Source organism: Oculina patagonica, chromosome 10, assembly GCF_052425735.1.
Source record: "Oculina patagonica isolate OP01 chromosome 10, crgOcupat, whole genome shotgun sequence".
In the NCBI taxonomy this organism is placed as follows: Eukaryota; Metazoa; Cnidaria; class Anthozoa; order Scleractinia; family Oculinidae; genus Oculina; species Oculina patagonica.
This window is the reverse complement of record NC_135767.1, coordinates 11,153,065-11,176,004: the sequence shown is the minus strand read 5'-3', so window position 1 is coordinate 11,176,004 and position 22,940 is coordinate 11,153,065. Positions and strand designations below refer to the sequence as shown.

General features: G+C 39.7%; 1 protein-coding gene across 1 annotated transcript in view; it reads left to right on the top strand.

Annotated features, from left to right (window-relative positions):
* Window positions 1-17,117, top strand: part of LOC144628489 (DBH-like monooxygenase protein 1) — a 28,913-nt gene extending 11,796 nt beyond the window's left edge. Inside the window, exons 8-14 of the mRNA XM_078486597.1 lie at window positions 10,265-10,337; window positions 11,855-11,940; window positions 12,127-12,165; window positions 12,474-12,533; window positions 14,162-14,286; window positions 15,258-15,384; window positions 16,703-17,117. Coding sequence (XP_078342723.1) covers window positions 10,265-10,337; window positions 11,855-11,940; window positions 12,127-12,165; window positions 12,474-12,533; window positions 14,162-14,286; window positions 15,258-15,384; window positions 16,703-16,858 — 666 coding nt within the window. The 3' untranslated portion in view covers window positions 16,859-17,117. The remainder of the gene's footprint in view (window positions 1-10,264; window positions 10,338-11,854; window positions 11,941-12,126; window positions 12,166-12,473; window positions 12,534-14,161; window positions 14,287-15,257; window positions 15,385-16,702) is intronic.
* Window positions 17,118-22,940: the final 5,823 nt, after the last annotated feature.

Genomic DNA, 22,940 nt, shown 5'->3' with positions numbered 1-22,940 from the left:
TGTGTTTGTTGTTTTCGTGTTTTCTATTGTTATTTTGCAGTTCTTGATATTCACCTCTGAAAACTATACTAAAACAAATTTTCGCCTCAGGCTCAGTGATTATTCAACAATAATCACTTTGCCTTCGGCGAATAATTGTTAAGAACGACTTTCAGCAGATTTCAATCAAAAAATTGATTTAGCAGCAGAAATTGGAAAAATCGATTTCCCTCATTTTTTTGCCCACAAATAGCCTTGAGCTAGCCTTGAAATTTGATGTAGTTTTTTTCGTCTCAAAGCGCTTTACATCCGTGAAAAATAAGAAAAAGGAATTTCGCCCACAAGATCGCCAAAAATGGCCGAATACAAAGCTAAAATTTGGCAAACTAAGTTTTAATTTAGTTCGCGTGCAAAGAAATACTTGAATTTTTGGATACGTTTTCTTAAAAGGCAAGGTATTCAGCTTCTAAAAATAGGTAATAACTTGACTTGAGCGTCATTCGAGAATTAATTACAAATTTTGTAAAACTACCATTATTTACTTATGGGAAAATCCCTAATTTATTGATAAAGTTCAGAATTTTTTTTCGCCATGTGCCTTAACTCCAAATTTCTTCAAACTTCGGCTGTGAAACCCTTTTATGCTGTTATAAATTATGTATAAAATTCAGCTTGGGTTCTCTTTCGAGAGATTTTCGAGGCGCCGCTGAATTAACCAAATTTTAACGAAATTATCAGCAAATGTAAACAATGGTTGCTGGTTGTTCATTTCAGCGGGCTTGTTGAAACATCCAATATATCTTTTGAAATTCCTTTACAAACATGTCTCCGTTCTTAAGATATAAATTGGTTCTTGAAATTAAAATATCATGGCCAAAAAAATTCATTCTTGGATAAAACACTGTCATCAATAGAAGAAATATTTATTTTACCCGTACGTCGGTAATTAATTTTGTGGTCGGCATTTCGTGATTTCTGTAGATTCCTTGTCGCCGTAATGTAAACAGTATGTGTAAAACTGCTTCGTGAACGAACACTGTTCAAAAGGATGGCAAGATTATTTAATGTATTTGGCAGATAAGATGCTAATAAAATGCTTACCTTTAAAACACGATACGTAAAACACATCACTCTGGATACTTTGGCGTACTTTTTACATTTGGTCGTTGATAATGATCTTGATTGACGTTTACAAATTAGAAAACCTTGATACTAGCGCGGGAAACGCTTAGAATGCGAGTTTGAAGGAAACGTGTTTTTTATCATTATTTCTGTATGGAAGCGAAGTGTTCTTTTAGCGCTATTGTCGGAGATTCCTGCACCTACGAGCGAAGAGATAAGGCGAAGAAGACAGAAGTTATTCCGTTGTTATACTGTACTCGAGAAATAGCGGGACATAAGTCTACATGGGGGATCTCAGATGTCGAAACAGAGGTTGATTTGATTCTTGCCAGAGCAGCAGTTTTTACCTTTCCTGAAAACATTGGTCAGTTCACTATTTGTCCCTACCACCGATCTTCCTTGGGAACTGGATGGCGCCGTGGATCTCAGCGATGCCAGGTTCCTGAGAAATTATCGGGCCATAGCGAAGATAGAAGATGGCCTAAAGCAGAGAGAGGCCTTGGAAAACGGGGAGCAAAGATGATACATCAGAGGACAGGTGTATTTGTTTCCGTCGGATCAGGTTTGTACAGATTACAATGAACATACATTGCTATTAAACAAGTAGCAATTTCCTTTACAAACTAAAGATCATTTTCGTAAACAAAAGATTCATACTCCGAGGGATATGCCAGCCTGGTCACGTGACTTTGTTGTCAAAAGTAGTTCTTCTTATCACACGGGAAAAACAAACACCTGATGACAATGTCCCATTCAATGTTAATATTGATGTGAATTTTTATTTGTTTTAGGTGTTTGTCGTAACTGTCGTATTTTACTTTCAAAACTCGATTGTGAAGCAAAATCTACAACAGAAAGCAGAGAGGCACTTGCTGAAGAGCTTAGTGACAAAACAGAAGTGCTCGTCCCCATGGAGAATCTTATCATCGTGAGTCTCTAATACTGAGCCCGTTTTACCTATTTTGTACTGAGCGTGGTTAACAGTGTAAACCAATTCTAGACAAGATACTACTAGTGTAAAATCCGAAAGCCCCCACCCCCCCCCCCCTCTCCCAGGAAAGCCCCTCCCTCCAAGAAATAAGTTCCCTAAAAACCTGACGCAAGAACCTTTCAGATAATAAGCGCTCTCGATTTAAAGCCGAGAAAGTACAATTTTTCGGATTGTAGGCTGCTGCTGTGGAGGTTGTTTTGTTAGTTATAACAAAAAATGCCCCCACCCCACTAAACGACTAAACGAACTGTTTGGGGTTTTAAAGTGTTATATTTAAAAAGCTTTGCCTTCTGGTATTGTATACCCCAAAAAGAGAACGTACGGAATCACTTCCCAATAGGAACGCAAATGCATTGCAAAAATCCATTCAAAAATAACCTCGCCTCCCCTCCCCCCATCGTATGTAAGCCCTCCCCGGAAGTAAGCCCATTTGAAAAAGAAATACAACTGCTTACAGAATTTCAATAAAACCTCTGTCTATTGGTTGTTTACTCACAGGGAAATTAGATTTTGAGATAAAAAAAGGCGTGGCACCATACTGGGGATTCCACTTTACCCTGAGAATATTTTGCCGGGTTTTTTTGCGATCTCTGTTGCCTAAAATTTCAGAAACACAACTGTTTTTCCCGTTTGACGTTCCCAGCTTTATTTTCTTTTTGTTTTCTTGCTCCAAATTATCTTGAACTGCCCATAGATTTGCAATCAATCTTTGCATGTGAGTTGTTTACCTTGAGGGAACGTAAATTTCAAACATCATTCTCGTTCTTCCGTACATATATAATCCAATCAGACGTCAACGGAAAGCTGTCCTCGGCTTCTGATTGGATAATAACTGCACGAACGAATGTTAACTCATTAAAAATGGTCACACTTTTGGGCTATCTGCTCTAATGTATGTTTCATGATAAATTTACGCACCTTAAATCCTGGTTTTCACTAGCGACGCAAGCACAAGCGCAAGCATAACAGCTCTTATTTCATAGTGAAAACGGCTTCGACGCAAGCATAAGCACAAGCGCAAGCACAAGCACAAGCACGCGAAAAGGAAAAAAATGGTCTTTGTGCTTGTGCTTGCCGCAAGTACAAGCACAAGCATAAAAATTTAATGCGCTTGAGCTTTTGCTTGCTTTGAAGCCGTTTTCACAGTGAAACAAGTGCTGTTATGCTTACGCTTGTGCTTGCGTCGCTAGTATAATTATTATTTCCTTTCAGTCGGGACCAAGAAGTCAAGCTCCTGTTGCAGCAAGTACTCCTTTCCAATTGCATCGTGACGATATCGAGAAAGACGCCTCTGAAAGTATCCTTTCTATACAGTTAGATGCGTCGTATGATGATACATGGAATTTGACGGAAAACGTTTCCACATCGACGGTCGTAAACGCCCCTAATTCCTTAGCGCTTTTGAACACCTTTTTGGAAAGTAGAGATGTCAGCCCTATCAGGTATACACTGCGAACACCGTGGGATGAAGCTAGTGAGCGGACAAAACGACAGCATGTGCGTAAAGCTAGGGAAGCCGTTTCAGCTGTTTTAAGTGAAGTAGCACCAGAGGAGCCAAGTCAGTTATGGCACGCACTCTCCGAATCTCAAGAAACGAAACGGTTGTTTAAAGTAGATGCTGAGAGGCGTTCTGCAACTACAGATGATTCACTCTTGGAAGCCCTTGCAACTTGCTATAACAATGCGGATCAATGGGATACTCGCAGACTGATTCTCTCCATCATGGCCGACAAAGCTAGTTTTGCAAAGATTCAAGAGTGGATACCTGGATTAACCAGATATCGTTTCACGGTGGCTAGACAGCATATTCTCCTCCACGGACGAGGTGCGCCAGTTCCGCCGCCAAGTTCACGAACAAGAATGGTGGTTCCAGAAGACAAGCTGGCACATTTTCTGGAATTTATTACTAGTCCTCATATCATACAAGATCTTCCGTTTGGAGAAAAGGTGGTCACACTATCGACGAAAGAGGTAATCAAAATACCAAACGTGGTACGAAATATGATACCTGAGCGCATTGTTCAGCAATACCAAGCCTATTCTAAAGAGAGTGGCTTTACTCCTATGAGTCGCAGTACTCTTCTACGTATTCTTGAAGTGTGCCCTGCTTCCACCCGGAAGTCGTTACAGGGAATAGATTACATTAGTTCAGCTGGTGCGGAAGCCTTTGATATCCTTGGAGGTGTTGCTGACCGTTTGGGAGAGATGAATATGGGGATGTCGTGGGCAAAAGAACAGAAAGAACATCTAAAGAAATGCAAGCGTTACCTAAAGACTGATTACAAGGTAAGTGTACCCATTTTCCTTGATCTGTCTGTTTTCTACAAACTGAAGTAGAAGCTTACATTACTTTTCAACTCCATATTTTTCCCTGGATGTTGAAAGATGTAGTTTATAATAGATCTTAGCTTAAAATCTGGGAATCAAACAATCGGTGTACTTTATGGCAACCGTGGAAACAAAACATGGAACGAGAAAGTGAAATATCAAATTAGTTGTTCTTGTCATGTACACGCTCTAACCTACTTTTGTTTCGAGTTAACAAATTGACATCAGTTTTTTCTGCGTTTGTCCTGTTATTGATGACAAATTGTGTCATAACATTGTCAAAGTGTTGCGGCGAGTGGATCTACAACAAACTTTAAAAATCATCAATAACAGGACAGACACATAAAAAACTGATGTCAATTTGTTTTTTACAATAACAAAAAGCCAAAACTGATTTTAAAACGAAGGAAATAAATGCACGAGGAAGATGCGATTGCCGATTGTGAATGTCATCTTTAATTTGAAAGATTGCATTTAACGGCGATGTTATAGCCTCGTTAGTGCCAAATTGGGAAAAACATGCTTTTGTGGCAGAGTTTGCGGAACGAGTAGGAGACAGCACACTGTGTTCTTGTCAAAAGCTAATCAGTCAATACCTCAAGAGTGTCATAACAGAAGCGGATTTTTTAATTTAAAGTTTGCCAGCAAGTTATGGTGGTTTAAGTGCGCAAATTTGAATTTAATGTCTTCTACCTCTTTCTAAAAGCGCTCTTTTAAAATTCCGCCTTTGTTATGACACACTACAGTATTCATAGTTTACCTATCTGCAGTGGCAAGTAATGAAGTTCTGTATCCGCGCTGTATTCTCTACCACAAAATTGTCGGAAAAGTCCAAACTTTGAGATTTCCGAAGATGTCCCGACCTAAATACGATCATTTTGCCAAGGAGAGATGTAATTATGGTAATTATATTCCACGCTTTTATGGTGAGAACAATGCGTTTTTAAAAAGGGCACGATTGTTTATGACAAATATTTTGTGATTAATATGAGCTGGAGAAATATTCAAATTTAAATGAAAATAAGCTCAAAGACTTCCTACAATCTATATAAACGTATATCGCTAAGTGTTGTTTTAAATTGGTTAAAATATCAAAGAAACAGGGATGTTTTACAAATCACACGCACGCGCCCATTTTTTTGTCCATTCATAAATATCTCGTAAAGTTGTCGATGTCAATCGTTGCACCTCGTGCATACGCTTTAAATAAATGCATAATGATGAGCCTAAGGTGTCCCCCGCGACCTTAAGCCTCGGCTAAACGATCAAACATTTTCGTCCAACATCGTGTTCGTGGCACACAACATGGAGTGGCTAAACGAGCAAACAATGTTTGATTAAACATCTACCAAAGAGAGCTTTGTGCATATTACCGCTGAAATTATGGCGCGACGTCACAGAGTTTCGGTTTCTGATTGGTTGCTTTTTCCCGCTCTGACTTGCTTTGTTTGCAAAGGTGGCTAAACGGTCAAACATTTGCGCGTGAAGCAAAACGTTGGATGAAAATGTTTGATCTGGATCAAACAGGGGAAACCATTTAAATGCAATATTGAGAGAGGCGGCTAAACGGTCAAACATGCTCTTCCAACATGATGTTGGACGAAAATGTTTTATCGTTTAGCCGGGGCTTTAGTTTTGTATGCTTCAATTCGCAGGTTCATGTCTCGGCGAGCTCGGATGTCGCTGAACACCGCAGAGTCTACGCACTCAACGACCCTAAAGACCGTGATTACCAGTCCCAGTGTTCACATGAGCACAACACCAGCTGTGACAATTGCGATGATCTTACTAAAACTATGGACGAAATGGAGGCTGCAATAGAGAAGCTGGCTTCTAGTGATGTAAAAGAAGAGCTTTGTTTCGTGATGAGAAAAGCTCGGAAAGACATTGTGAACTGGAAAGCGCATCTGCTGCGGTCAGTAAATCAAGAAGAAGCAAGGCTAAGCCAACTGGATGCACTCGACAGTACGTCCATTGTTTTAGTCCAAAATTGGGCTATGAAATTTCTACCCCGCAAATTTAGAGAAAGCCAGACCGATTGGTACGCAAAACGTGGTATTTCGTGGCACATAACTGTAGCCATCAGGAGAGGCGACGACCAGAGCCTCCAGATGATGACGTTCGTAAATGTATTCAGGAGTTGCAACCAGGATGGCTGTACAGTGCTCTCCGTCATGTCAGATGTGCTAAGACAGGTCAAAGAAGCTCAGCCTCAAGTTAAGAGGACCTATTACTGGCAAGACAACGCAGGCTGCTACCACTGTGGCACAACCATAGTGGGAGCAAAACTAATCAGCCAACAACATGACGTTTCTATCAAGAGGCTGGATTTTTGCGATTCGCAAGCAGGCAAAGGAGCGTGTGATAGGAAAGCAGCCGGCATTAAGTCCCATATGAAGATTTATCTCAATTCAGGGACAACATTGAAAGCGCAGAGGAAATGAAGGATGCCATTCTCTCAGCGGGTGGATTACCATCGGTTAACGTTACCGTTTCAGGACCCCCTGAGCCCGAGACATTCTCAGCTATCATGTTGGAAGGTGTCAGCGCTATTTCAAACATAGAGTACACCGACGAAGGGCTGATTGTATGGAGGGCCTATAAAATTGTTCCTGGGAAATTGATTCAGTGGGACAATCTCGACTTCCAGCCAAATACGGAAGTTCCAGGGCTATCAGCAGTTGACAGCGTCACTAACGGACAAAAAGCGAACTTTACAACAATTCAATCTAAGAAACCAAAGATCCCTTCGAAACAGGCTGACACGCCGGCCCCAAGCGATTCACCAAGCTCTGACGAATCCTCTTCTGATGAATCAAATGTAAGTCTCTTTTCCTGTCCTGAAGAAGGATGTATTAAACGTTATCAGCGTTTCTCCTCACTTCAGCGGCACCTTGATTGCGGCAAACATCACCGCGCTATTGAAAACGAGAGTCTTCTTGACAGAGCCATTACTGGTTATTCAGAGAGACTTGAAGTGCAATCTGGTATCGTCCCAAACATTCCAACAGAAGTACCTAAACCACGACCGACAGGAAGCGTGTCTCTTCCCATGGGCTGGGCATTGCGGTCGTCGCAAGTTAAAAGAACTAGATTCAATACTAGTCAGAGAGATTACTTGACAAAGAAATTCGATCTTGGAGAGACATCAGGGCGAAAAGAGGATCCAGACTCTGTTGCAAGAGCCATGATGACAGCCAGGGACTGTGAAGGGAATCGTCTCTTTACAAGCGCCGAGTTTCTGACTTCCAAGCAGATAGCAAGCTTTTTTAGTCGCCTGGCTGCTAAGCGACGCCGGCAAGATGTAGCAGATGTTAGTGATGAGAAAGTGGACAACGCAGAGAGGGAGAGTGCCCTTCAAGAGTTGACCAATACAGTCATGCAGGAAGTATCGCTGGAGCATCCAATAGTTTATGACTGCTATAACCTATGTGAACTCGTCCGTTCCTCGAAGCTGTCTTCTTTTGCTATTCAAATGCTAAAAGAAATCTGCAATCACTTTGAAATCGACACCAGTCATATTAAGGTGAAACGAAAGAAGCAATACGTGGATCTCTTGGTTTCTTTTTCGAAGAATTGTTCCTGCCAGAAGTAACTGTGACCAACATTGTTCAAGGCCAGGAAGAATATATACTCGCTTTCTTTATATAAGAACCTTTAATTTTTTTAAGAACGTCGATGCTGGAGACAGAACGAATTTTATTTCAAATCAGGTACGAAATAATTTTTTTTTTCAGGAGCCATCGATTATGGCCCCTGATCGTTTCAAATTCGATTATGGCTCTGATCTTTTTAAATTCTGACCTGAAACCACCAACAATTTGCATTACTAATTACCGACGTAAACATGTACATTTCAGTAAGGGATGAATTTACTGCAGTACCAATTTCATAGGTGACGGAGCAGGGGACTGTATTCCCCCTCCCCCAACAAAAAATTGGGGCAAGCTCCCCCTACCCCCTCCCATCTTTTTACGAAACTTCTCTTCCCAAACGCTACTAGGAAAGGTCCACAACCTGTAAGATCGTATTTGAAATGGTGGCATCGGAGACTTCAAAGCATACATGTTCTGCTCTCCGACGTCTAAAGAATTACCCCCCAAAAGCGCCATGAAGCAGGATCGTCTAAACTACCTAGTATTTACCAATCGTTTATAGACACACAGTTGTTGAAATAATTTGGGAAGATTGAGTAGGGGTATGCGCCCACCTCAGTGACGGGGGGGGGGGGGGGGGGGGTAGGAATGGGCTTGGCTTGTTTCAAACGGCGCTCTGTTGCATCTGACTTTGGTTTTAAAATTTTTAAAAAGGGCATATCTCCTAATTTTAATTTTTTCTGCCGGTTAACTCTTTCCATTGACCATCAAAAACGCGCGGTCTACTGAACAAAAAAACACGCAAAGATATAGTTTAGTTTAATTTCGCTTCGTTCTTAAATATGTGTCGAACAGTTCAGTTTGTAAATTGATCATTTCTTACATTGTTCTTTAATTTTCGCTATGTCACACAAAACTAAAAATTTTATACCATTTATTACTTGAGGTGTTTACGGAAGACCTTAGTTTTTACTTAACATTTGATTTGGAAAATCTTTATTTCGGTATTGTGTTACTTTAAATGCATTAATTGCAGTGGGCCCACAATACAAATTAGTTTCTATTTTCGTCTTGCGACATGAAATCGACAACTCGTCAAGATATGTCTCACACTCGAGAAATTCATTCAGCTTGTTCCAGTTAAATATTGTTACTTTGGCGCTTAAATCGAGTTTATTCTACCTGTATTTAGGAAACAAGATATTGGCTTATGAGTACTAAGAACTCGTAACACAACTGTCAGCTTAAATAAGCCTTTTTTGACAAGACCGCTTGGCGCCAAAACACGGCAACAGTCCGCTGTTTAACGTTTGCTGATGTTATTTCGTTAAAATTCGGTTATTTCAGATGCGCCTTAAAAATCTCTCGAAAGAGAACCCAAGCTGATTTTCATACATAAGTTACAATAGCATAAAAGGCTTCCACAGCCAAAGTTTGAAGAAATTTGGAGTTATGGCACATGGCGAAAAAACATTCTGAATTTTATCCCTAAATAAAGGATTTCCCCATCAGTAGATATCGGTATTTTTACAAAATTAGTAAATAATTCTCGAATGACGCTCAAGTCAAGTTATTACCTAATTTTAGAAGCTGAATACCTTGCCGTTCAAGAAAACGTATTCAAAAATTCAGGTTCTTCTTTGCACGCGAACTAAGTTAAAACTTAGGTTGCCAACTTTTAGCTTTGAATTCGGCCATTTTCGGCGATCTTGTGGGCGAAATTCCTTTTTCTAGTTTTTCACGGATTTACAGCGCTTCGAGACGAAAACAACTACATCAAATTTCAAGGCTAGCTAAAGGCTATTTGTGGGCAAAATATGAGGGAAATCGATTTTCCAATTTCTGCCGGCCGATATTTGAAATTTGCTGAAAGTCTTTCTTAAATAGATCTAATTAGTTCATTGGGGTGTTAATATATCTCTTTTTGTTTGCCCGACTTTCTGATGATTGTCGATGATATTCAACTTATACCGAAAATTGCACAGAAGATCTTGAGAGTTTTAGAGTAAATACCAACACGTTTATTTTATGGAAGATGGCGCCCAACAACTTCCGACTTTTTTAAAACTTTCCTGCGTTTGATAACGTCTTTTGTTTGTCAGAGAGTCAGAGTAAGTGACGCGGTGGGGTGGGGGTGGTCGTTTGGTATGCATGGGGGAAGTCACTAAGTTAGTTTTGTTGGTTAAGTGTCTGAAGGATAACATTGTTTATATAAGCTTTTGTGTTAATCTTTTTTTCTGACCTTTAGGGACTTAAGGATTCTAGTCTACCTAAAGGAGGAATCAATGTCTTTGCTATATTTTTGCACACTCATCTGGCAGGTACAAAACAAAAACAGTGGATAAAATGATATTTCCTTACGAACCTTCTACAACTATTAGACGACGGTGATTATAATACAAAGAAATATAAAGACCGAGTAGTTTTGTCTTCTTCTAAAGTTTAATGGTTGGGCAGATAACACAGTTATTCTGAGCTTCGGCTTGGTTATCCCCCGTTATGTGAAAACCGATACCTTTGCAAGCCTGCGCGTTTTCCGGTAAACGAAATAGGGAAAGGCTGTACACAGGCTAAACCTCGCTCCATTTTGCAGCTTCTAGTTCAAAGGACGTTCGAGCTAATTGTTTATGCGCATCCTTACACGTAATTCACGTCCTCATTCACGTCGCAACGTTACGCCTCGCCATGCATCGAGCGCGCGCTGAGGAAACTTTCTAAACACATATAGGCTGGGTAGCTGTTGCGTTAACTTCGCTTCCCGTTTGCTATTTTAAATGGTCGGTGACCCCTACCTTTTTTAAAGGATCACTTTTGTTAAAAATTATCTATGTTTGCGAGAAAATGAAAAAATCTATCGATTAAGAGTTTGTTTATTTTTTGCCCCACGCTCGTTCGAATGCCGTTTTTGGAGCTTCCTCTTTTGCCACAGCGAATTCAAATGCCTTTTTAGGCTTACGTTTCACAAAAACGATGAAAACACTAGTAATTATATACTCAGCAGACGCACTTCTACAAAATATGACTAAGCTTGTTTGCTACCGTTTACTCATCTTACTGCTGAATTTTGCAGTTAGTTAGGCCGAGCGTGTGTGTGACGAATTTTTTTTGTAAAAAAACGAATCCAATTCTTTGTCGAAATCAGTTGACGATGGTGTACACAGACCTTGCTGCATGTTTGTAGAAATTACGTTGCAATTCCTTACCAACGTGAATTTGCTGTAAGCTTTTGGCCAGGAAGATCGAAAAAGAAGTAAGCAAATATAGTAAAGTACCTATTAATTAAGCTGCTCGGCTACTTACCTACGTACCTACCTTTCTACCTACCTACCTACCTACCTACCTACCTCCCTACCTACCTACCAGCCTGGCTACTTACCTACTTACGTACCTACGTACGTACGCAAGTAGGTAGGTATCCATCTACCTACCTACCTACCTACCTACCTACCTACCTATCTACCCCTACCTACCTTTCTATCTACCTATCTACCTACCTACCTCCCCAACTAGCTAACTAACTAACTAACTAACTAACTAACTAACTAACTAACTAACTAACTAACTAACTAACTAACTAACTAACTAACTAACTAACTAACTAACTAACCAACCAACCAACGAACTAACCAACCAGACAACCGACCAACCAACCAACCAACCAACCAACCAACCACCTACCTACCTACCTACCCAACCAACCAACCAAAGAACATCTTTCTATCTTACTCACCTGTTACCTACCCCTGTTATCTACCCACCTTCATTTATTTTTTTCTGTAACGGCACCTACATATTCTCGTTGGCCAACTCTCTAACTTCCCTTTTCTCGTTTGTCAAGGTCGCAAAACCTGGCTTCGTCATGTTAGAGGTGGTGTGGAGCTTCCTGAAATAGCTCGAGATGACCATTATGACTTCAACTTCCAGGTAAATGTTTTAATATTTCTTCATTTTTTAGGCTTTACCGTTTGTTCTCTAGATTTTTAAATCCTAACAACCCTGCTCATGCAGACTTGGAATTACTTTTAGCGGATATTTAGTAAACGTTTTTTTGTACTACAATGGCTATTTTAAATCTTTTCACTTACTTTTACTTCTGATTTCTGTTTGCAGGAATACCATTCCTTGAGGAAAGAAGTTCACGTTGCTTCGGTAAAAAGTGTAGTTTCTAACGCATTTTCCGGTAGTGCAGCAATTTATTTCAGAATTAATCAATTCGTATAAATAAACAAGCTTTTTTTTAAAAAAAACAAAACTCAACAGCCTCGAATATTTACGCAAAAGGATTTTACGTATCTGGCGACTGTTTCTCTCGAGATCTTAGAATTGCCTTGCGATGCATAAAAAAATTGCGTCCTTGTCATGGTCTCTTTTTTTCATCGACCATAGCTCTCTCTCAGATATCGAGCGCTCGTGAATTATGCCAGTTATTGTTCATCTCATGGGTATTTTTCCCGCAGGGTGATTCCATGATTAACGTTTGTATCTATAACACAGAGGATCGCACAACAGGTACAGAGGTAGGTGAAAACAGCAACACAAAGTAATTATAGAAATGATAACAGGGAGGTTAGTAATCATGCAAAACGGATTAAAGGGACTGTGTCACGGATTTTAGCCCAATTTAGTCATTGGGTATGGTCATTAAATTCGGTGATAAATAAAAATAACCGCTTGAAACAGTGAAGGAACATTTCAATAACACAGCAAATACAAAATAAGGTACGGATGGTCAAAAGTGAAGAAGATAAAAACGGATTGCGATAGGGTTTTTGAAATACTGTTGGGCTGAACAGTTTTCAAAGTTAATCTTGTTTGCTTGTAACTTTAAATTATAACACCCGGGAGACACATTTGGTTCTTCTGAAGCTGGGGTTTTGTCATTTAGATCCATAGAAGTAAAGTTTCAAAGCGAGTATTTGGCAAAACGTAATAAAATAAACTTAACTCAGCCGTGACACAGTCCCTTTGTACGATACTGAAATGTAGAGCATGTCCTTCATTCGTGCCTAGAGGCCCATCTGGGGCGTTTTAACCTCCAGAATTCGTAGTATCAAAAGACTAGAAGTGTTTCTAGACCACAACCCCCCCTCCCCTGATTTGATGTATGCAGACCATCCCGGGTTATCGCCAGCTTTTAATTCTGCATTGAAACACCTGGAAAGGGTAGAGAGCGGCCCTGTGAGAATAAAATGTTGTATTCCGCATTCAAAACCATGACTGCCCGGCTCGAACCAGGACTATTTGATCCGAAGGGTAGTGCAATAACCACTCTGAGCTGTATTGCTCACGCATTACAGGATTTTAGGCAAGTTATTCAGGCTATGCAAGCATTTTCCAAAATCACAGGCTTTTTCGTTAACCTTCTTAGTTTTAAATAAACAGTTCGCACCTTGCAGGGGCAAGTATATATTGAAAGAAGTTCCATAAAACCCTTCCGATCTTTGTATCATATAAATTGAAGGAAGACTATCTGTTTTCCTTTTTATTAAGCGATGGCGTGACATCGCTTTATGCCATCGAACGAACGGTTCGGTTTGTCTGTTTGGCCCGATCGAACAGAAAATCAAGTTTAACTTAACAAGAAATCGCCGCGTAAACACAAAAGCAAAATACTTCCGTGCAGTTAGAATGAAACACTACAATGTATAAACGAAAGAGACTAATTATACATGATGGGGTCTATTAGATTTAGTTGACAGAAATTTTTAATTCTTATAATACAAAGGGACACTGTGAGCAAGAGACCGTTTGACCTTTCTCGCAGCCTAAAAGCTTGCTCGCGCGTATCGTATGTCGTTTATCCGTGATATCACACTACAGTATAACGCAATATTTGTTGAGACAACATAGGGAAATCTAAAAAAAGTATAAAAATATAAAATAAAATATTACTGTTGTTCAATTGAGAAAATCTACGAAGAAAATGTGTTATTTGCATCCTTGGTCTGTGAATTCATAACAGCTATACAATCCCTAACAAGCTTCTTATGTTTAAAAAATGTAAGCTGCAGTTGGATAACAGTTTTTTTTCACACACAAGGTGTCAGCTACTTTTATTTACTTTAGGTTTTTCCTCAAAATTATGTAAGACCCCTTGTGAAACGCCATCGCTTCTGCATGCATCGCGTGCCATTTGTTATTTTAGGGCGGACTCTCAACATACGACGAGATGTGCCTGTCATTTCTCATGTACTATCCCAAAGTCAACTTGACCTATTGTGAGTCAACTGAGTGGCCGGCATACCAGGCATGGGTTAAGGCTTTTTACAAGTAAGTCTGAGTGGATTTTTTTACTGATTTTAAATAACGTCAAAAAAAAACATAAATATTTGCAAGTGACTAAAGTTGAAAAAAAAATATCATTAGAGCGAAGAGTTTGTAATGCCGTTTGCTGTCATCACAAAAAACCCGCTGTGCCTGTACGATGACTAACACTGTTGAAAAACGGCCTTCCTGAGGACTGCTAGGATTCTGGTTAACACCATCACGGAGGCCGTTTTATCACAACACTTTCAAACACCACCACATAGCATTGTTACAGTACAGTAATGGTTTACAAATGCCCAATCATGAGTCGTCAAGTTTTGATCATTTTTTGACATTAATGGTTACCATAACAACAGTAAAACCTGTTTATACATCATTAATTTTAGCTTTAAATTCCAATAACTCAAGAATATACTCAGTGACCCCCCCTCATCCACGGTTAAGGTTACGTCCAAAACGATAAGGATTAACACGGCGATAAAGTCAGTTTACACGTTCCATACTTTAATCTCACGATTCGACTTCTACGGTAATACAAGCGATCTAGACACGATACGATGTTCTAATCTAAGTGTTCAAAGTACATTATATCTCAAGCCGTCACCTTTATAAGCGCATTGAGGAACACCGATTCAGCCATTGGAAAACACCTTCAAAATGAACACCGAATTGATAAAGTTGGTGACCTGACCAACAATTTTAAGATCTTAAAGAAATGTCAGGGAAAGTTCGATTGCTCGAACCACGAAATGTTGTGGATTCGCATGAAGAAACCGAGCCTTAACACTCAGTCGGACTCAATTCGCGCGAAGGTATTTGTTTAGGCTTGAACGGACATTGTTCTCATTAATGAATATGAACAGGTGAACAGTTATTTTTATCTTAATTTATTCATTATCACACCTTTATCTTAGTATAAATAACTTTCTTTAAGTTAACACGTGATTCTTGTTTGGTTTCTCTGCTTGGTATAGAAAAGGTGATGATACAAGTAAACTCAGTTGGTGGACTGATGCAGTGAACACAGGGCTAAAGGAAGCTTACCGGGACTCCAACGAAGTGTTTACGAACTGCTATGGCCGTGCTCATACACCGATACAGGTAATAACCTTGAGTCGTTCGTGTATTGTTGTTAAGATAGCGCCTAAAGGGTCCTGGAAAAAGTTGTTATAGTTGTATAAGGCTTTAGAATATAGCCGCTGTATACGCGCGATGGAATTCTAGCGGGCATTATTTTTAATAGAACATAGCTGAAAACTATAGAAGCCCGGTACCCCGGATGTGCGAATTGTTTGTCGAATTTCGCTGAACGACTTTGCCTCTATTCTCCTGTTTTGTTGTTTAAATGATGCTTTAAAGCAGCAAGTTTTTATCAGAAACGTTTTACCTGCTTAAATGGAAGTAATTCAGTGCCAAAGAAAGTGACAGATGAAGAAAAAATCGTTGAAATTTGTTGTTTTTCTTTGGAGTTGTATACACCACTATTTTGCCGTGAACTGCCCGAAATTGATTGGAAATTATTTAGCAAAACAAGCCGGACTCTAGAAACGCTTTGAGGTAAGAAACCTTTTTTTAGCCACAATCTGAAGACAGAACACTCCACTTTTGTTCTTTTTAAATCAAAATTAAGAGGCGAATTTGAAAAACTTGCTGCGAAATGAACGCATGAAAATTTTTCATTTGAATGAAATTGAAGTAGGCTTAACCAAACTTGAATGCGTAAATATTTCAACTAGATTTTTCGGCTTTGTGAGAATCTTTTGGTAGTTGGAGAAAGGATTATATAAATAGGAAATATGAATGAAATGGTATCTTGGTTTATTTATAAAGAAGCTGCCAAAGAAAAGAATAAACTAAACTTTCACTTTTACCAATGTTGCGTGCGTTGGTAAATGCCGTGAGCGGCCGCGAGTCTTGTAAGTTCTCTGCTCTTTTTAATGCTATATTCTAAACCCACTAGAAGATGGTTTTCTTATGTCCTATCAGGAAATAATGCACTTTTGAGGTCTAGAAAAGCAGCTGAATGCCCTCGCCTGACGGCTCGGGCATCCACTAGCAGCTTTTATAGACCTCAAGCGTGCATTATTTTCTTATAGAACATGGAAAACCATCTTCTAGTAGGTAAATAGTTATATTGCCAGGTTTATAGACAGCATATAAAGAATGAAACATTTCTCCAACTGGCTTAATTTACGTCGAGCGTTTTATAGGTGGATTTCTGTTATTTCGTTCTTGAAGTTCTCAGGCTACAGTTATGGACCTTCAGATCAGATTACGAATTCGATTCGCGATCTAGTGCGAGTTGGACTTCCGAATATTTTCCGGCATTGTTTACGACCTCCGAATTAGTTCACTACTTTTTGGCGTAAAACACAGGCAACATAAATGATTGTCACTGGTATTTTTCCTCATTTCGTAGGGTGTTGATGGTAAGACAAAGTCCAAGCCAGTGATCGACACGCCCTACAAACCTGAAGCTGAGTGCGCCGTAATTGAGTCAAGTGGTAACAGAGCCGCACCAGGCTACCTGATCCTGCTGGCTACGCTCGTATATCTGGCTGTTTTTAGTGGCTAAGTGGACAGCATTGCTCAGCATCTAGTAGAGTGTACCGCATTTAGTTGTGTACGACTTTCTAGCACAAAGTTGTTTTTTACTTATAATCCAAGATTTTTTTAGATCTATCCATCTCAATCTATCTTGCTAAGCAAACAACACTGGTAGCATTTATTAGCGTGTACGACATTAAGCTGTGTTTATGACTCTGTAGCACAAAGTTGTTGTTGTTGTTGTTGTTGTTGTTTTTTGCTTTATACGCAAATAAACAGTGCTTGCCTGTAAATGAGTTTTACACTGCTATATAAATAACGGAGATACTACGCGCGATCTGATTGGTCAAAAACCTATGTACTGGTACCAGTAATTTACCGTATCTTTCCTGTTTCCCGGTATAGCAGCACTTTACTCGACTACAAAATACGATTGGCTCGTGATTAACAAGCTTTTCTCGTGTTTCCCAACCTCGCGCCTTGGTTTATTGTGCCGGTAAAGAACGGTAAAACCATAGAAAGCGTGATCTTCTTCTTAGATTGCGGAGATAAACATTTTTTTTTTTCTAAAATAAACTATCGCTCAGGGGATCAGAGGGTCTATCCCTCCAAGCAGGGACAAATGTTCTTCATATAAGCCTCCCTTGTGTCTTCTTAGCAGAGCTCCCCAGCAGTCTCGAAGTGCCGCGGTGCGGAGCCCCATAACTATGGAAAAAGGTCAATCATGCACTCATAGAAATGGGAAAATCATGCATCTTATTTTTCATGGTCATCAAGTCTAGCGGCAAGAATCGCGGGCTTGGGTGCCCTACGACGCAATAACATGGCGCCGATACTCCAGAAATAGGTTAACGTCCGCTTACATCTTCGATACTAAACAGTGTTTTGACAATTGTCAAAACAAAGTAACGGCTTACTAGTACCGATGCGGGCTATGATGAAATGTCGGCGAATATCTCTTTTATGGAAGTGAATTTTGAAAAATATCCTCTTCAATATGATTCTAAGAAGAACCTATACAAATGGATGAGTGACTTTAATTTGAGTCCTTAAAGGAATTCTGTTCAAGATCACTTTTAGGCGTTGCCACGAAAAAAGATACTGCGGCCTTAAAATGAAGCTGAAATTTTTCATCAGGCTATTATGACAGGTGAAGTATTGTCGTACCTTTCGTTTCAGAGCATTTTAAATCTTTCTCCTGTTTTAACGTGTACTGGGGGAGGAGAAATCAAACTCGACTCCTTGTGAATACAATTTAGCACGTACATATTTTTAAGTTGGGATCGTTTCTGAGTCACATGCAATGTTGCAATGGTTAATAAAAACTTTATTTGCATGAGTCTTTGAAAATGTTCCAGGCACATATTTATGTACAAACGTTCTAAAACTTTATCTTGATTACAATACAATTATTTTGCATATCGGAAAATTTCACACTGGGGTGATAAATGTAAATACGTATTATTCGTTTCTAAAAATTGTCTGCCACTACAGCTTTCAATCCTGGCACAAAATCCAGTATCTTGGATTTTAAAAACCCCACGTCAGGAATCTTTCTTTGCTGCTACCTCAGAGACTTTAATCACTTTTCTGTTTATACTCAAATTTTTTGCAGTGTTTTTATTTGTGTGCAAGCAGGGTTGAAAGAAACATTTACGGTAACTTGATTGAAGCATTCAACATTGCTCATTTAAAAATTATTTTATTTTGTCTCTTGATCATATCATAATTTCCTTTCCTCTTTTTTAAGGTCTCTTGCCAACCTGCAAAAATAGTATTTAGCAAATTGTATTAATGCAATGAGAGCAGCTGAATTAACAATTTATATAATTATTCCTCTTCTATTACAAATATTAGCCATCACTGAGAAGTGAATATGATTCTGTCAGCATTGAAATTGTGGATTTCAGCTAGATCAAGACTCCCAAAAAATATTCTACCATTTCTGCCAATCTCCACAGCCACTAAAATTACAGGATATAAGGTCATGCCAAAATTTGAAATGAGACGAGCGGTCCGAACGGACAGTGTAGTGTTTGAGAGAGTTGTCACGTGACTCGTCACCAGTCGAGCTTGTTTGTTTGGCAATTGTCAGACGAGACATGTCTGTCATGTTATTTGAGAACATGATCTGTCTAAAGAAGAATTTCACCCAACACGTTAACAGCGGTTTTCATATCTTGCAGTAAGTAAGGGAGGTAGTTAATGGCATCACTTATCAAACTATTGATTTTGTTAAAAAAAAACTTCAGTACATCACCTCAGTGACTAAAGAAGGTAGCTTACTTACTGAAAATAATTCGAGTCATCCTGCCACGTTCTTAAATAACATGATCTGTCTAAAGAAAAATTTCCCTCAACACATTGAAAACGGTTTATCAGATCTTGCAGTGACTTAGGGAGGTAGCTAGTTAAATGGCATCACTTAGCAAACTATAAATTTTGTTAAAAAAAAACTTTAGCATATCACCTCAGTGACTAAAGAAGGTAGCTTTTGAACAGAAAATAATTCGAGTCAGCCTTGTGACATTCTTCAATAATGATGTCCATATGAACTTGCTACCAGGCTGACGTCTCAGCAAGCTCAAATTTTTAATCACTCACTGCTAGCTAGCTCTCTCCTCCGCAGAGGCCTCTTTAGTGGGGGAAGGCGAAAAACACGGGAGAAAGGGGAAAAACACAGTGTCCCCCGCGTGCTTTCGTTTCGTTTCTCTCCACGCTCCGCGCGCTTACTTTTCACCTCTCCCCATTTCCCAGCCCGTACGAAACACGAAAGAGGCCTCTGCAGAGGAGAGAGGCTAGCTAGTGTGACGTTTATCCTTTATAAGTTTTAAATGTCCTCTCAATTTACTTCCGGTATCTCCGGAATCCAATCTGCTTGCGCGATTACTCACGTGAATCTGTTGCCATCTCACAGAGTTGGGCACTGGCTATAAGTTTTTTATCAGTTTATTTTGGTGCAGTACATTTATCTTATGTTGCGATGACCTTTTTCCCTATTAACTGCCCAGAGCTCAAATATTAATCTCTTACTGCTAGCTTGAGGACATCCGTAAAGTTCTGAACACCATTCAAGATAACACAAACAAACTTCTCGAAGAAAACAAGGCTTTACGTAACCAGTATTCTGAGCTCCAGAAGTCATTGGAATTTCATATAGCTAAAATAGAAACGATAACGACGGAAAACGAAGCACTAAAGAAAGAAATGAAATCTATGAAGAAGCGTTTAAATGAAGCCACCGAAGAACGTGACGAAATGTACGAAGATTTGGGGACTGCCATCAACCAACTGGATGATTTAGAGCAGTACACCCGCAAACACAACTTGGAAATTCATGGCATTCCAGAAACGCCAGATGAAAACATCGCAGAGCGAGTTACTGCACTTGGAAATGTGCTCAACGTTACGATCCGCACCGACGATATATAGACTGGGACAAATTCAGAAAAAGGCTGCTTTTAAAAATTCTGTCGGCAAATTCGAGGAAAAGTTGGTAAACACACTTTTTTAAGTCAAAATTACGTGCTGAATACGAAAAAATTGTTTACCAAGCTGGATTTTGAGTTTTAGATCTCGAAATCTCGTTTAATAAAAACAGAACCAAATGCCCGACATGGAAACGAGGCTGAATTGTTTTCCTTATTTAAAAGCTTGTTTGGAATCGATTTTTTTTCCAAAACAGCGAACTATACTTGTCTTAATCTTTATAATATAATTTGATCTTGGTTTCTTAAATAATAGACGACACATTGAAACAATTTTCTTATTATTTGGTGTTTTTGTTTTGCTGCGCACGGAGCAAAAAACGCTTTTTTTTGCATTCGAGAAATTTAAGCGTCAAAAAATATATTTTAAATCTACAATGTTCTAGGTGTTAAGTGGTTATTCTAATACTCGGTTTGACTTTTTCAGTCTTTTACGACAATGAATGTTTTGATTCAACATTCAAAACAAACCCATTCATATGCTTTACGGTTTGATTCTGGTCAGAAACGGCCGATGTGTGTCTAAATCGAATTGTTATCACAAAGGAATCGAAGTTATCGAACTCGAAAAAACAAACAATTTGAAGCGCTGAGTCTTAGGAGAGGAGAAAATCGCTAAGTTCTGATAGAGATTATTTTTTTGGCTCAAGGGAAAGACAGCTGCATTCAAGAAAATATGAGTTTCGTTCAAAAGGTTTAAATGCATCGCCTACGTTACAGTCTCAATCGGGCAAAGTTAAGTTGCCTGGCTGCTAATTCGAACTAGTTGACTGTGAGAGATCCATGGCAGGGGTTGTGTACAGTTTTCAAAGTTAATATTTAAAAAATGGAAGAACGGGTGAATGTATTATTATGAGTGTATTATTTGCCAGGAGTCAAAAAAGGATATCCTGTTCAGCGCAACAGTGCAAGGTTTGCGTTCATTGAAAGAATCATCCGAGGAGCGACGAAAATTAAGAGACACTGCACACACAGAAACAATCGACAGGATATTGAATGCAGCTGAAACGAACACAGCAGAGGAATTAAAATGGCACAAGAGCTGCTATGCAAAGTATACTGATAAGGGTAAGATAAGTAGATATATCGGTATCTTAGGTCCACGAACCATAGAGCGTGCCCTCGCAGGCAAAGATTACAACAAAGCTACACGAGTTCACAAGATCACTCTTCAGGCAATGTGGCAATTACTTTTGCCGCAACGTTTGGCCCATATAGAAGAGAAAGGCAACGAACTGAAACAAAGTCTTGAGAAGTCTGTTCAGTCAAAAACGGAAGGAGAGTTTTTGAATCTGCTTGATCTACTATCATCTGGTAGGTACAGCGAACTACTACCATCATTCATCGCAGTGAAGAAGGAAAAGAATCCTAATCTCCAGTACTGATTGCAGTACATGGAAACGGTCTGTATCCTTCTTCTGTTTATCCGAGCTCAAAGAGAGGGATTTTGGGACCTACATCTTTATGCCTTTCACAAGATTTTAATTTTCCATCGCTATGATCATAAAAATTATGCACGATGGGGCCCTGTGTACCTTGCGCAAATGAAGCAGCTCCCAGAAGAGGTACAAACCGAGTTTGACAAGGCAACTGGCGCGTGAAAGGTTCCTCTTGGCGATTTAATCAGGTCGATCCCGACCAAAGTCAGGAGTGGCTCAATGGTACCGGAAAGAAAGGCGGAGGGATAGTTGGCATTACGAGGACGTCAGCAGCGCTGTGTAGATGGACTCTGTCGTTTAACCTTCGCGCGCATTAACAAGGAAGATGTACCATTTTGACGATGATGACGACATAATTTGCAATGAGTCTAACCCGTCCAGGAAACTGCGGGATAATGCCGATGAGAAGAAAGTGGTCGAGTTGCTGCATCATGCCAACGTTTTCAATGTCAACTAACAACCAACGGTACCTGAAAGGTTGCAAAACATCATCACCAAAGACGTGGCAACACCAAGGATAGAAGAATCCTTACTTAAAGCAAACAGCCTTGGGCTGGAGAAACTGTTGACCTTTGTGAAGGAAAGGGTATGACGCCAGAAGCAGATGGACATCATAAGAAGCTCAGGGATCCTCTGCCCAAAAATAAAGCTCCCACATTTTCTTCTCTTTACGAAGTCCAAAAGAAAGAGAGTGAGAAGTCTGCCGCCATCAAGGCCGACAGAAATATCCTTCAACGCATCATTACAGCGTATGATGCTGGTAGAAGTGTAGATTTACCTCGAATCCTCAGCCATGATTTAATGGCAGTCCCTCTTGCTATCGCAGATACCAATGGTCAGCTGCGCACTGGAAGTAAGTCGGTGATGATTGAGCAGCTGTCGAGTGGGACCGAACGTCCTCGGGTCACACCATGCAGTCGCAGGACGATCGACACTAGTAGTAGATGGTCAAGCATTAGTCATGGGTCTGGGACATCCCTCAGAGTGTAACACTTTTGATGATCTCGCGGATAAATTTGTGTACACTCAGATGCAGAGTTCCTTGTCGTCTCATCCCAAGACACGGATGTCTTTCTCCTTTTAGTTTCTCACTTTGATAAAATGTCCTGCAAGCAGTTGTGGATGAAAGCTGGGACGTCTAAGAAGCCCAATTCACATGATTCGTTGGAATGTGAAGAGAAAA